At 42.3% G+C, this 16078-nt stretch overlaps 2 protein-coding genes across 2 annotated transcripts; one reads left to right on the forward strand and one right to left on the reverse strand.

Annotated features, from left to right (window-relative positions):
- Positions 1-762: 762 nt before the first annotated feature.
- Positions 763-5350, forward strand: LOC138599891 (SIN3-HDAC complex-associated factor-like). Its single transcript, XM_069671646.1, has 6 exons — positions 763-816; positions 3095-3222; positions 3971-4070; positions 4201-4315; positions 4438-4588; positions 5026-5350. The coding sequence occupies exons 2-6, from the start codon at positions 3095-3097 to the stop codon at positions 5348-5350; spliced, it is 819 nt and encodes a 272-aa protein (XP_069527747.1). The 5' UTR covers positions 763-816.
- A 7359-nt stretch (positions 5351-12709) lies between these two features.
- Positions 12710-15339, reverse strand: LOC138599646 (E3 ubiquitin-protein ligase TRIM21-like). Its single transcript, XM_069671396.1, has one exon. It carries the CDS (start codon positions 15337-15339, stop codon positions 13714-13716), a length of 1626 nt encoding a protein of 541 aa, XP_069527497.1. The 3' UTR covers positions 12710-13713.
- Positions 15340-16078: the final 739 nt, after the last annotated feature.

The raw sequence follows: 16078 nt of genomic DNA on the forward strand, positions 1-16078 counted from the left end.
CACAGCTGTATGCAAATCACGCTGATTGAAACAAATCAGAAAATGGTGGCGCGGGACTCGCTTAGCGTGCCTGCGTGAACGTTTCTACTATGGGCACACTGGACTCATCAAGTTATCCACGGAATCGGAAGTTGTTTGATAAAGCCTTCAAAATAAGTGCACCTTTTTCCCTTAATATTAAGATTATATTCAAACAAAAAAAAAATGGAGTGAAAAAACTGTTTAGTGGTAACAAGCAGGCCTAACACACAACATAAATATAAAGAGGTATACTCCTTTTTTTAATTTATTTTTTTATTATTATTTAATTCATGTTATGTTTCCATGTGTGAATTCTATTTACTGAATATTTGTATGTGTGGTTTCCTTTGAGAACATTTATATTAGGGAATGTAGTACTTAAATAAAAAAAATAAAGGATTCATTTCAAGTATTTTACAACTAATGCCATTCACATACTTTAAAATGTCTCGTTTTTTTGTAAATCATTATCTCAGTTAGTCCACGTCCTAAAGAAATGTTGTATGTCTACCAAAATGAGGCATTCAAAAAATAAATTACACAAAATTAAATTTTTGATGTATTGAGCAAGGTTTTATACCTCAGCATGAGACGCAATGGCATTCTTGTGACGCTGGTTTTAATATGAAAATGCCAAGCGGAAGTGCGTTCTGATAACTCCGCTACTTGACGCTTTGGCGCGCAACGTTGTATGCATCGGCATTGTTAAGTGAGAGACACTTCTTTTAAGTAGACGAGTCTTTTTACAACATATGACACACGTGTGAGTCGTTCAGCTTTTCACTTTAAAACAAGGTAAGAGTCTTTTCTGACTTTAACTACAGAATTAACGTGTTTTTTGTCAAATCGTTGCGTGTCGGCGTGCATGAAAGTTATCAGAAGATGGTTTGATTTCACGTAGCGTCTCTCTAACCATCTGTTTGAAGCCGTTCTGCAAACTTCAACGTTAAATATAACGCTTCTGGTTAACACCAAGAAACGTGCTGATGACAGTTATCGTACAATTTGTGTTTCTGTGCTTGTTTGTGTGTTGGTGTGTAACATTAACGCTGAGCTCGACTTTGTTGTCAGGATGGTGGGTGTGTTTCCTGCGTCACTGTCCGGCCCCCTTAAGCAGCATTGAAACTCTATCGTTATATTTCAAACATCTGAAGGCATCATTAAACAAGCAACTTGTATTTTCGAGTCCCATGACTTTAACACGTAACTTCTGTACGCTTCAAATTCCTAATGTTTAAAAAAAAAAATAGTGCGGTTGAAAACGTGCTGACAGTTTCGCTTGTCTCGTGTTTGCATCTGCAGCCATTGTTGCACATGGAGTGAGCTGCAGATCGTGCATGATTTTTAGCACTTCCGGTCAGTAATATTGATTATTTCTACAGTATTAAAAGGGGCTCCAGTCTGTTAACGTATCTTTCTATTTTCTGGAAGAAAAAGGACGTTTCTTCTCTAACAGAGACGGTTTTGACTTTGATTCTGTCTGTTTATGGTTAAACTGTCTAAATTAATAAACCTATTTAAATAGTTGGCTAATGAGTAGGTTACTGTCGCAGCAATGTCCGTGTGCAGGTGATTGACAGTTTTCTCATCAGTCTGCAGCACTGACCGCGTGTACCGCCTCACTTGTCTCACGGAGACGATGATAAATCTTTAAACTACGACAATCATCTTCCGTGTGAACGCTTTTTGCGCACTTTGTTCCACTTTGTCGTCACATTTTAGTTCGTTTTGCATCCTTGAACCGTTTGCAGCTGCAAGCAGCCGGCATGCAGCACGCCTCCTCCTGCATCCATCCATCCTCCTGCCATGTGCCATGGAGGCTTTAGACAGGATGGGATTACACAATCACCGCCAGCATCACCGCACAGCGACACACAGTGCATTTGTATTATTTATAAAGAGCCAACATCCCACGTTTCTCTGAATCAGCTCAGATATTTCTTTAATTTGCTCAATTTTAATATTTTTCTAGTTTCTACAGAGCGAAAGGCGTCGGGTTTTTGTTTGTTTTAAACGGATTTATCACATAAAAATGAATGTAGTTCACTATTAAACCGAAAACTTGTCGATAAGTGTTTTTTTTCACTGTGGTTGTCGATCATCATCCCGGCGGCCACATGTCGAGCCTCCAGTTGCATCAGCACCACTGTTACGTAAGAGGCAGCGGGACCGCGCTGTTCCTCCGTGATGCTCAGCCTGATAACCTGCCTCATTCACAACACAACACACCCCTCTCCTCGCTCTCTCCCCCCCTCCCTCCACGTCCACAGGAGAGGCAGTGGGGTCGGCTTAAATGGCATGACGTAAATGCGCATATTACGCACACAGCCAGCCTGTATTGTTTGTAGAACAGGCTGTAATGTTCTTAACCACTGTTATGTTGTAGATGTGGAGACCTCAAACCTGCTCCCTGCCGCCCTGAGGAAAAAAAAATCTAAATTTATAATCCAAACTTTAAATGGTTTAGGAGGACGTTACAAAGCATGTTGCTTTATATAAGTGACATCAATTACTTGGATTTAAAAGTGAGTTTAATTTCTGTTTAGAATTGAAACAGTTTATTAATCCTCAGAAATTATTCCAAAACTATTTTGATGATTGATAAATAGTGTAAGGAATTGTTCAAAGGCAAAATGGCAAAGTTCCTGCTTCTTGGATTGTTGTGTGATTATAGCAGGGATATGTGCTGGTAAAGCTCTTTAGTCTCAAGAGTATGTTGTTGTATTTGTGACACATTTGTGCCCTTAACAAGTATTTTACCTCGTGTAATTGGAAGGTTGCAGTGGACCATGTTGTGGCTTTGATGGATTATGCTAACTCATTTAGCCTAACCTGTGCATTTATGCCGTATTTCCCTTTTCGTAATTTATATGCATTTATATCTTTTATCACTCCGGGGCTGTGTTATATTTTATATACCCTTTTTTTGTTGTGTGAAATGTATAATTGTGTGTTGATGTGCTATTGTACTGTTTCTTTTAGTTTGGTATGGTATCACCCATGCCAGTTTCCCCTCAGGTACATTAAACTACATCCTACCTTCTCTTTTCTTCCTCTGCCTGTGTGGCTCCAGATGTTTAACTTCCACAAGCCGAAGATGTACCGGAGCATCGATGGCTGCTGCATCTGCAGAGCCAAGTCATCAAGCTCCCGCTTCACTGACAGCAAACGCTACGAGACAAACTTCCAGAGCTGCTTCGGGTGAGTCAGCGTCACTTCAAAAGAGTCAGAGGGTTGACTCATTGTTCACTAACTCTGTGAGGTATTGTTCAGAAATGTTCAGAATTTACAAAGGAGCAACATGCAGGTTATAAACAAGTGCGTGTAATCCATGTAGCATGAAAATTATTAATGTACTACACCTTTTTTGACCCAGGGGTAGGATTTATTTTGTGATTTCGAAAGGACCCAGAATGGTTCCCTGGGGAACCCCGCTAAAGAGAAAAAGGGGTCTCCAAACATAAAGAATGACCGGTAGCAACATAAAAATTAATTAAATTTTCAATTCTACATTTGCCAGGCTGAGCTATGATGATATTTCTGCTATACAGCATGTTGATTGTTTTTACCCCTTTCCCACCAAAATTAGCGTGAGAGCCAGGAAGACCCGCTAATAAATGCCGATTGTCTCTTTTCCCATTGCCAGTGGAGTATACTTCTTTCAGTCTCTTTTCTGCTGCATCGCCGTCTGACGTCACAAACGCGCCGGATACAGGGGCGAACAATTGTATGTTGTTCTTCTGTATTTATGCGACAGCACCTCGAACAATGCGCGTGATTGCATCGTGCCGGAGAGGGGGCGGAGATTAGCGTGTCGCCCCAGGTTTTGTGTTCCCATCGTTGCTTATCGGAGCCAAGGCAAAGAAGCCGGGTGTTAGCGGGTTATTTGACCAGTGGGAAAGCAAGCGGCCTTTGTGTGAAGCTAATGTGAGTCTTTGTGTCCCTGCAGGTTGGGTGAGGTGCGTTGTGGTGACATCTGTAACGCCTGTGTCCTCCTGGTGAAGAGATGGAAAAAACTTCCTGCTGGATCCAAGAAGAACTGGAATCATGTAAGGACACATTCAGCAGAATGATGCAGCTGTTCTGATGCTGATGTTGTGCTTTCTGTTACCCTTAAACCCCAACACATGGTTTTTGTTACATTGTTTTGATAGATTCGTCTCTCCTGTGTGCTTTTAGGTGGTGGATGCAAAAGCCGGGTCGAGCATGAAGGCCACACTGAGGACGAAGAAGATAAAGAAGAAGCTGAGGCCGAGCCAGATCAGTCGGGTGCAGAGCGAGATGAAGAGAAACAGTAAGCTAATGCTAATTCAGTGCTAGCATCGTAGTATGTTAGCAGAATCACTGAGGCGTCTGTTTCTGTGTCAGAGACATATCGCAGTCTGTTTCTAAAAGTGTTGTTTGTTTCACTCCCAGACTCTGACGCTCACAGCACCACCTCCAGCGCCTCGCCCGCTCAGTCTCCCAGCTACAGCAACCAATCAGACGAGGGCTCTGACACGGAGCTTTCTACTGGCTCCGCCCCCTCCCAGGCCTTCTCCTTCCTGGACCTCACCTACTGGAAAAGGTATTTGTTGCCTCCACAAACTAAAAGCTTCACTAAAGGGAGAAAAAACAAGTAAAAGATCAGATGCAGAAACTTTTAACTTTCTGTTTGGTCTCACAAAATAATTTAAAATGCTGTAGAGCTCGGGTGGCTATGGAACGATATGGAGTTTGTTTGCTGATTTAAAAAAACAAACTCTACGTTGGTTTTTATTAACAGGATATTGGTCAATATTTGACCTGCTTGCTGAATCAATAAAGAAAATTCAAAGTCGACTCACTGTTGGGTTTGTTTTCCTACAGTTTAGATTAATTTAAAGAAAGGACGAGCCTTGTCTGATTACATTAAAATTAATTATCATTATTTTAATTGTGTGTTGTTAATAAAACCCTTCTTAAGTCCTTTAAAAGTGCTCTGTTATTGTTTGTGCAAACTGACAGGCATGTTTGATGTTTCAGACAGAAGGTTTGCTGCGGCATCGTGTACAAAGGACGCTACGGAGAAGTCATCATCGACCCCCACCTCTTCAAGCCCTGCTGCCAGAGGAAGCCAGACCTGCACCGGCAAGAGGAGGAAGGAGGGGAGGTGGAACAAGAGGAGGAGAAGGAGGTGGAAGAGGAGGTGGAAGAGGAGGTGGAAGAGGAGGTGGAAGAGGAGGTGGAAGAGGAGGAGGAGGTGGAGGAGGACCAGGCAATGGGACAGAATACAGTGAGCATTTCATCACCTCAAACACAAGAAGAGGAGGTGGAGGAGAAAGAGGAGCTGAGTGACGGAGCACGGTGATGGCAGCACAGGGACAGACGAACAGTATGAGACACTCGACAAAACATACAACAACACTTTTGCTGCTATACCAGACTGGGATTTAAGTAGTCTAATCTGATTTGGCTCTTTTTAAAGTGTAGATGTGACCACTAACGCTGCAACTCGTCATCAATTGATTCTTAAATCGAGCAAAAGAAAATTAGTCCTCAACTATTTTGATAATCGGTTAAAATGTGCTCGCTCCAGCTTCATAGGTCGCGAGGATTCGCTGCTTTTCTTGAGGAGTCTTTGGGTTATTTTGACAGAAGAAGCAGCGGGAGGACTTCACTTTGGGCGCTTGGAAATGCGATGAGTTTATTTTGCATATTTTTTCACATTCATTGGCTAAAACATGAATTGATTGTTGAATAAATCGATAATGAAAACTAGCGTTAAGTTGCAGCCCTAGTTTAGCGTCCTACTACACTCTTACACCAGCCTACGCGAGTCTTGTATTTTACCTGTTCTGTAAAAACATCAGATTTCCACACAGTCTGAAGAAGTTAAAGTGTGCTTCCTGCTCATGTTCCGATTTAAAACCCCAGCACAGCACAAAGCTGCCCTCCTGCAGGCCTGCAGATATAATAGTGCTGTAGCCAAAGAGTCAGCACAGTGGGCCGCAGTGGACGAGGTTGTTTCGCCTTCTCGTTCAGAAGGGACCGAGCCGACTTCACTGACGGTCCTCACCGGAGCAGAGAGCTTTGGAGCAGCCTGCAAACTGGAGTCCTGGAGTTTGAGCTTTGGTGCAGCTATAAAACAAAAGTACTTTAATTCTACGGACATGACGTGGGCTCGATCGGGCAGCCCGACCTTCCACACTCTCTTTGTCTCTGAGGCTGCCTGGACTGGATCCTTGGACTGGTTCTGTTTTCAGTGTCTTGGTTTGCGATGAGATTTTTGTAAATACTTTCTTTGTCTGAAATGCTGGATTGATGAATGCTGCATGGAAACCTGGAGACCTCTGGAATTAACCCTTTACTCTTAGGATGGAGCCATACAGCGGACTGCAGACTTTGCCTTTCCTTTTCCTGACTCAACATGTTCTCGGATGTTGATATACTTCATGTTTCTCTCAATAAGGATCTGAACTTTTCTGTTCACAATACACGTTAAGAGACTTTAAAGGGACTGCTGACTTCAGCGAGCATCCTTCAGAATATCTCCTGTAAGCTTAGCGACCTTTTGAGCTACTTTGGCTCGAGAGCTAACATGCAATAGACCTCTTGTATGTCATTTGTTCAGAAGATGCATCACAGCCAGAGCACTCGGTGTAAGATTAAAGAACCTTCCATACTTAACATGACATGGCTCGCTAATGAGCATCAAGCTTTATCCATGATTTTCCATTTTTCAAGTTGAATCCAGAATTCTTCCCTTTTCTCAGACAGTTGTGTCGTGACCAATGACTGTATATAAAGATGGACGACGCGTCTCCATCTGCTCTCATTGGATGAAAATTGGAGCCAAAACAACCCCTGTGATGGGCTCTGCCATCTTGCGATGGTGACTTAATTTGGAGCCAGAGCTGCGCAGTAGAGATCGGCAGGTGGAGCCGCTGTAGCTACTTCCGCTAACCAAAACACACATTTAACTTGCGAGAAAAAACATCAAAGCTTCCGCACGCCGGCGTGTTTAACAGCAGAACAGCTTCTTGTGTCGGTCTGAAGCAGATATTCACGCTGATGGAAAGTTCAATGACTGTAGTGTTAGTGTTAGTTACGTCTCCTCTCGCCGTTCCTCCTCTACTCTGCTACTCTGGAACAGAACGCTGCAGGAGCCCCATTTGTCAACAGAGCTGTCAATCATGAGGCCACACCCCCTTTTTACTAACTAATTAAAAGTAAACTTGTGAGAAAAATGAACACTTGGACATAAATCAGCATGATAAGAACTAACTATAATGACAGAAACCATGTTTGTATTTGATGTGTATTTTGATTTTATACTTTGACTCATGTCCCATCTGTTAACATGGAGGAGGCGGGCTTTATGAGCTATACTGCAGCCAGTCAGCAGGGGGCGATAGAGACGGCTTGGCTTCACTTTCAGGGAGCTGTCATGTCGTCCATCTTTTTATACAGACTTTGGTCATGATCATGTTGTAGCATAGCTCACTAGTGTGGTCAGACAACCGTTGCTTAGTTTACTGATTGGGCAACAATGGGTCAGACATTTTTGGTTTTTTCCAACCTTAGAGTTTCATGTAGACGGCGACAAACCTAGTGGACAATAGTATTTATTAAAGATGCTCTGTTTTTGCACGATTGTTTATCTACTATAATTAGTGCTAAATCTCTCTTTAAATTTGATGTATTATAGCAAGTGTGCGTATGCTCAACCTGATTTGAAATTGCTCCTCTTGATTGCCATGAAACAGGCTGTAATGGCTGCAACCTAACATTGAGGTGTAAATGAGACCAATCAAAGTATGTCTCTGACACTGACGGGCTCAGATTGTTATTCTAAGTGTCTAACATGAAGGTCTTTCTTCCTTTCTGTTGTGTTTTCAAAGAGTAAGATGCTTTTCTTTTAACCAGAAACGGCTGTTACATCGCTCTGTTCAAAATTACCAGACTCCATTGACAAAAACAGCGATTTTACCTCACAGAACACGGAGAGTAGACCAGCAGCTTCGGTCGACTGCTGCCTCTATCGGTTGGTTTGTTTGCGTTATTCTTGTGTATTTGGTGCTTTGAATGGTTAGTTGTGATGCAAGACAATATAGGCGTGATACAAAACAACTTGCCGATTGAGGCAGAGGTGGACCAGCAACTCCTGCGTTCTGCAGGGTAAAATGACTGTTTTTGTCAATGGAGTCTGGTGGCTTTAAAGAAAGCGATGTAAGAGCTGTTCCCTGGTTCTGTGAATCTACTGGACCAATTCCAAAACCGTTTGAACCCGTTTTCAAACCAAAACATGTAGAAAAAAATAAGAACTGTATAAGAATTCCTCTTTAATATCTCTGACTTGTCTTGAGTCTTGTGCAGCTCGTCTTGTGTCTAATTTGACAGGATCATGAGGCACGACCTTCAAAGAAAAACAAAGTACAAATATTGAAGTGAATTTTTAAACTAAAAATAGAGACGTGTATCTTTACCAATAAGGCATGAAGTTTAACTGTTGTCCACGCTGTTCGTCTCTGTTAAGCCTGTAAGTAATCAAATATGACACTTTGAATCATTATGACAAAGGATACGTTTAAGTTGTGCACATGTAAAGGAAGCACAAATAGATCTTCAGTCAGACGTCCAGCTCTCAGCACCCGTCCAGAAACTGTAAAACAGACCCGTTATAAGCTAAATGAACCCTCAGGAAGGTCGTGGCAATAACACGGAACGAAACGCTGCTGCTGTTGCCACTCTTTGGTAGCTTTTCTTGTCATGTTGGAAGGAGCTTTGGAGCTGTTCATATTAATGATATCGTGAATGAAGCCCTGTTTTCCCACTGAGCAAAAACAGCTGTGGGGATTTGTCTTTCATTATTAATATATATGTATATACTTTTTGGTTTAATCCTCTAGAGGATGTTTAAATTCATGTCCGTTGGGTTTTTGCAGAACTCGCTTTACTCCAAGCTTCGAGTATTTTGCATGAGCTTTCCACACCTTATATTTTAGGGGCTTAAATTGCCTTGTTCTTTTGATGTTGTACAGCTTTAATATATATTTTTGTACATAAATTAATAAATGTAAGAAGAATCCGTTTAAACCATGAAAGTTTGATAATTACAGGATTTTAGGTAGATCTGCATCTTAGGGATCAGGGATACAGGACACATTCGTCCTTTAACGCTTGTGTTTTTGTTTCAGTTTAAAGTTATAATCTCGAAGGTCTCTGTTTCGTTCTCTTTCTCACCTGTAAGAGCGGGAGCACACGTCCCAGATATCCAGACAGTGCTGCGTGTGTGACGTCCACGGTCGGCTCCGGTTGTAACTCTTGATTTTCCTGGCTGACGGTCGCTTTCCTTTTCAGACTGTTTGCTTCATCTGAGCGTCGAGTTTGTTTCTTCTTCTTTGGATTTTCACTTCTTGTTGAAGTTGTATCTGTCGTCATCCATCTTTTCTTTGTTTGTTCAGCCATAGTAGATTACTGTTTACTCGCAACACTTGCAGAGAGCGGAAAAGCAGCCGCTTAGCTCCGCCTACCCTCTCTGGCAGACCAACCACTGCTGGCTGATGGAAAACGCGTCACTAACTGGGCGCCGCCACAGACACCCAGCCCATAATAATACTATATACTGCAGATGTAAAGGCTTTCATCAGTGGGCCACAGGCTCAGTAACCATTGTGTTACCTCATTCGGCGATAGAGACTTAACAGACTTTTATTTACATGAAAATCTTCGAGATTATTACTTTCAGAAAGAAGTTGGCGTTACAAAGTTTCAGAAATGCCAACAAACTCCTCCTCGCTGTCCGACACTTCCTTGTTAACTGAAGCTTTAAAGCATCGCCTGTATTTGATGCTCCTCAGTTCAGTGGTTCAGAAGCAGTATGTGATGTAGTTTAGCAGCTTTTGTAACAGTAACCAGCTTTTCTCTGCCAAGACTTGCACACCTTTCCTCTTTAATGTAGGAGTTGTGTCATATGTTGGGTAGATTTGTCAAAAAAAACCTTTATTTATTAACTTATATTTTATTTTCACTACACTGAAACTCTTTGCTTTATGTGGAAATGAATATATTTCAGGATGTCTTTACAATGCTGCCATAGACTGAGCACAGTGGAAATGATTGTAATAAAACTTTACACGTTGTGTTTAACTGTTGTAGTTTAGGGACGTTTTTTACTCCTGATATTTTGGGTCGACATGCAACATGGATTTATCTTTGTCTTTAGTTGGATTAGCGTGATGTGTAACCTCGAGAATACGTCTGTCTATATATTATTTTGCAGAGAGAGATGCACTTTTGTTCATTTCTTAAAGCAAAGTTTGTATTTTTATACACGCTTGTAATTTCTACATGTTCAATAAATCGTGTTTGTCACAGTATGTCTGCTAGAAGTTGTTGTTGTTTCCACTGACAGGCTCAGATTGTTATTCTAAGTGTGTGACAACATGACAGAAAGGATCCCTACAGAGATAGACCTTTTTGTTGCAGAGGAAGATGATTGTTTTAACCACAGACAGACGTTACATCGCTCTCTGCACACACACCAGACTCCATCAACAAAACCAGTGATTTTACCTGGTAGGACACAGGAGTTGCTTGCCTGCTGCTGCTTTAACAGGTAAGTCTGTTTGTGCTGTCTTGTTTTACACCAGTAGTGTGTAGGATCGAAACTAACCATTTAAAAAAAGTCACAAACTAATAAAGGAAGTCAAAGAACAGCAACTCTGAGTTCTACGAGGTAAAATGACTGTTTTTCTCAGTGGAGTCTGGTGGCTTTGAACAGAGCAATTCACCGGCTGTTTCTGATTTAAAAAGTTTAACTGTCTGATGCAAGATCTTTCCTGCTTTAATGAAATGTCTGTTCTCAGTATATTTAACCAGGAGGGATCATGTTTCCACATTTTTATAATCAGAAACAGCCACTGTGCAGCCCTCCTTAAACCCACCAGACTCCATTTACAAAACCCATAATTTAACATAATATGGGAGTTGCTGGTCTAATGCTGCCCTGATCACTTCGTTTTTTTAGGGTAATTGTGTGTCAAATTATGTGTTGGTTACAAACTTAAAAAGAACCCACCAAAGTCAGGCAAAATAAAAACAAGCAATACGATATACAATATACGATACACTATATGATACGATATACAATACATGGTGCGGTATAAGATGCGATATACGATACAATATATGATACGATATACGATATGATATACGCTACGATACGATATATACGACACATTATGCGGTATATGATGCAATATACGATACAATATATGATATACATTATTGTCCCTGTAGGGAAATTATTTTTCTTTGACTCGAAATTCTTCATACATTTTGCTGCCTCCACAGTAATACTAACAAATAAAAAACCAAGCTACTAATCGAGCTACCACTTGGAATAAATGACCAATCTACCAAACATTGAAATATGTTTGTTTTGGTTTATGGCGTCAAACTGCAGTGAGGGTAACTTGTGGCAGCCCACTTTAAATAGAGTAAGATAAACAGTTTTATGCATTTTGACGAGTGGAAATTTCCATATCTGTAAATTTACCGTCTAGCTGCACCTTTTTGCATGTGTTGTCCTAATTTGCCGTCCTCACAGCCACCATGTTAAAAGATCTGAAGATGCAGAAAAAGATCTGATTCACCCAAATTTAACATATCCATCAATTGTCTTGAAATGATTAAATGTCGATATCTGATGCGCTCATGATGATTTATTTGTCAAATGTTTCCTTACATTTATTTTTTCATTAAACAATTAAATGTTATTTTAGAGCGCAGTCTTAAACTAAATATTCCACCTTTTCTCCCAAGCTTGGAAAACAGGATCTGCTGCACAAAGGTTTCCTTCCAGAAGCAGGGCTCCAGTTTATCATTCAGCTAAAAGAATCAGCATAAACACATAAATTATTTTACTAAAGTTTCATCCTTTCTGTCGTCATAGACCAGAAAACAAAAGATCAATAGTTGGATTATCGTACCATGACATCTTTTTCTTTTACTTTAAAAACACTGTACAACAACAATAACCACATTAAGTATAAGCTGAGTGACAGGAATCACACCGACCAACACTGATTAAATAAGTCAATCATGAATTAACTGACATGTCTAACTGCTGGGACTGACAGGAGTGATGATCAATGGAGCCCAGTTTTTACCACCATCACTTTCACCGGGACCAACGACGGGGAAGAGACCTGATACTTACGTCCCCTCTCACTGTTCCTCCTCTACTCTGCTACTCGGGGACAGAACGCTGCAGGAGCCCCATTAGTCAACAGAGCTGTCAATCATGAGGCCACACCCCCTTTTTATAGCATCAAATAACTAATTAAAAGTAAACTTGTCAGAAAAATGAACACTGTGACATAAATCAGCATGATAAGAACTAACTATAATGACAGAAACCATGTTTGAGAAAAATGTATTTGACGTGTATTTTGATTTCATAGTTTGACTCATGTCCCATCTGTTAACATGGAGGAGGCGGGCTTTATGAGCTATACTGCAGCCAGGCAGCAGGGGGCGATAGAGAGGGTTTGGACTCACTTTTAGGGAGCTGTCATGTCGTCCATCTTTTTATACTGTCTGTGTGGTTAATGTAAAAAGGAACATGGATAAATTCAGCCAGAACAGTTGAGATTTTTTGTTTATGATGTTTATTAGCTTGTTAGCTTCACACTGGCCGTGGCTGACAGCGTTAGTGGTTGTGAAACATACTTTAAAATCTGCTGTGATGTTACAATACTTCAGTAAGTAGTTTTAATAGATAGAAGTGGACGCTTCAGAAGTCAGTTACTCAGGCTCAGAAACAGATCACATGGACAAAAAGAGGATTCATTGGAGGATTTTTAAGTGAAAGATCCCACTTGGTGTCATAAATACAACATTACATTTTTCACCACGCGCACCAAAGAGGTAAAGTTGCACACTTAGGTCCCGATCAGACGGAGCGAGTTTTACTACCTACTGCAGGGAGCAGCTGCGCGTTGCTTTTGCGTTGCAGAGCGCCTCACGTTTTCGAGGAAACGCTCAGAGCGCCTCGAGTTGAAAAAACTTAAACTCAAAGCAGAAAAGCGCCCGACGTCACTGGCGTTTTTTCTGATTGTCCAACGGTGAGATTAATGACAGCTAATGATTCGGTGGTTGCCTTAACAACAGTAGGCTTTAACCGTAGGCTTCAACAGAAAAGGGCAGTGCGGTGCACCTTACGTTTTCCAGCCTGCAAAGCGCGCTCTGTCTGATCGGGAACTTTGGGAATCCCTGGAATTAGAGAAACATGGAATGGGACATGCAATAATAAGGGACAAAGTAATAACCACAACCACGAGAAAACATGTACCATGATGATTAAACAGTATGTCTGGTTAAAATTTGACAACCACAAATACTTGATTGTTGAAACTTGATCAAAAACTCCTTAGAAGAAGTACACCTTGACTGTTTCACACAGGAATCAAACACCGGTGGTGCAGATGCAACTCCTGGGTTTGTTTGATCTATTGCCCCCAACTTCCATCCCAAGCTGACTTTGAGGCTCTTTATGCCTCCTCACCGCCTCCACACCGAGGCCAAAGGCAGATCGAAACAATAAACTGGAGCACCGGAGGAACTCTTACAGCATCATGTTTTGAAACACTCATGCTGCTGTACAATCCTGATGTTTTCATTTTAATCTATTACAATGAATCTTCCTTGTGAAACCAAAAGACAGCTCTAATCAGTGTCACTGACGGCTGAGATGATCAGAGGAGCTGAGTTCTTACCCCCAACAATGATACCGGGACCAAAGATGGGGAAGAGTTTCTCAGTGAAGTTACAGCCGGTGAAGGAGTAGATGAGAGCTGCTGCATCTACGTCATAAAAGGAGACCAAACCCTCCTCATAGTCCACAAACACCCCCACCTTCTGAGGCCTCGACTTCAGAGAGAGAGACAAACGTGATTTATCAAGAGCTGTGTACTCGTTTCCATTCTTCAGCCATATAATCCAAAGGCCTGACGCAGGGCTGGCTGCTTGGCGTTTCTTCCTGTTGATCGACTCTCTGGCTACTCCTAAATCCCATCTGGTCTTCGCTCTAACCTGAACCTCATAGTAAAACCTTCCTGAGGAGAAACCTGTTTTTCCTAAAACACAGGAACTCATGGAAAATCTCTTCGGATTGTCCGGGAGAGTTTTTTTTACATCCCCATAACTGACCTGTTTGTTATTCTCAGACAGGACGAGAGCAGGATGAGCTGTGTCGGGATCCAGAGTGACGTCCACGGCATACTGCTGGACCCTCTTCAGCTCAACATCAGCACACATCTTCTTCATCTCTTTACTGAGTGTCTCCTCCAGCTGAGCCACAGCCCTCCTCACAGTCCCGTCATACGACGAGTGAACTCTGACCTCTGTCCAGTCTTTGGTGGGTGGAGCAGGGTTCAGGGATGGGAAGCTTTGGAGGAACTGGAGGTGGTCTTCAGTGTGTGAGAGCTGCTCCACCTCAGCGCCTCTCTTCATCAGCTCAGAGATTTCCTCTTGCAGCTCTTTGATGAAGCCTTCAGCCTGTTTCTCTGTTGCTCTGTGCTTCTCGTCAATCACGTCAATGAGCTCAGCCAGGCCTTCCTGAACAGACCGGATCAGAGACCTGAAGACCTGCACGCTGGCTCCCGTCACATGGTCTGCATCGTCCTTACTGACTTTCACTGAAAGCTTAAGCTGTTCAATCTTCAGTCGCCTCTCCTCGACCGACAGTTGAATTCTTGCTTCATTCCTCTCCAGCGTAGCCATCTTTATCTCATATTCTTTTTTCAGAGGAGCAAAGTGATGTCTCTTGTGGTCCGTCTCTGTGCATAACTGACACACAAACATCTGATCGGTCTTGCAGAACAGCTCCAGAGGTCTGTCATGAGTCTTGCATACTCTGCCTTCCAGGGTCTCCACAGGGTCGATCAGCTCGTGTCTTTTCAGGCCTGGGACTCTGTGATGAGGCTCCAGGTGAGTCTCACAGTAGGAGGTCAGACACATCAGGCAGGACTTCAGGGCCTTCACTTTGGTTTCAGTGCAGACGTCACACAGAACTTCTCCTGCTTTGGCTTCACATTCAACCTTCTTTTGAGCCAACTTCCTGACCTGAACGGCCACCTCAGATAAGACCAAGTTGACCCGCAGCTCAGGTCGTCTATTAAAGACATCTTTACACAAGGGACACCAACACAGGTCGTTAACGTCCCTGTGATGTGTGATGCAGGTCTTGCAGAAGTTGTGTCCACATGGTATGGTGACTGGATCAGTGAACACATCCAGACAGATGGAACACAGAAACTGGTCTTCAGGGAGGAGGCTGCTCGCGGTCGCCATTTGATCTACATGTTAAACAAAATGCGAAATAAGACAAACAAACATATTTATGGATATCTTATTTAAAATGTTACCATGTATTAGATTATTATGTTATTCTTTGACTGACCAGCGTAAGAAAAAAACATGCCAGTGGAGGAGGGTAAGATTCCAAGAAAAAACTCAATTTCCAGAAAGTTTTAAATTTACAAAATAAAAAACTGTGGAGGCTGCACGGTGGTGCAGTGGTTAACGCGGTCACTTCACGGCTAGAAAGTTCCTGGTTCAAGTCCCGGCTCGGACATAGGGCGTCTTTATGGCATTTAATTAATCCCAAAACACGTGCACTAAAAATCACATGTGCGCACATGATATAATCGCACAGGACAGTTTTCATGAGGGAGCATTTCTGCTCAGCGCACACAAATGCAGTCCCACGAGCACGAGCCTGTGACGAGCTCGAGCTCAACCATCTGTGCGCTTACTGTCCTGTGCGCTCGCGGATACTGTTTTGTGTGATTGTATCACGTGTGTCCATGTGATTTTTGTGTTCATGAGTTTTCAGACTAATTAAACGCCATAGGTCTTTCTGTGTGGAGTCTGCATGTTCTCCCGGTGCACGCGTGGGTTCCCTCCGGGTACTCCGGCTTCCTCCCACAGTCCGTAGACATGCTCGTTAGGTTCATTGGTGACTCTAAATTGCCCGTAGGTGTGAATGTGGGCGTGACAGGTTGTCTGTCTCTATGTGTCAGCCCTGTGA

This window comes from Semicossyphus pulcher, unplaced genomic scaffold (assembly GCF_022749685.1).
Source record: "Semicossyphus pulcher isolate SPU_LCO1_2020_fin unplaced genomic scaffold, fSemPul1.0.p SCAF_20, whole genome shotgun sequence".
Taxonomy (NCBI): Eukaryota; Metazoa; Chordata; class Actinopteri; order Labriformes; family Labridae; genus Semicossyphus; species Semicossyphus pulcher.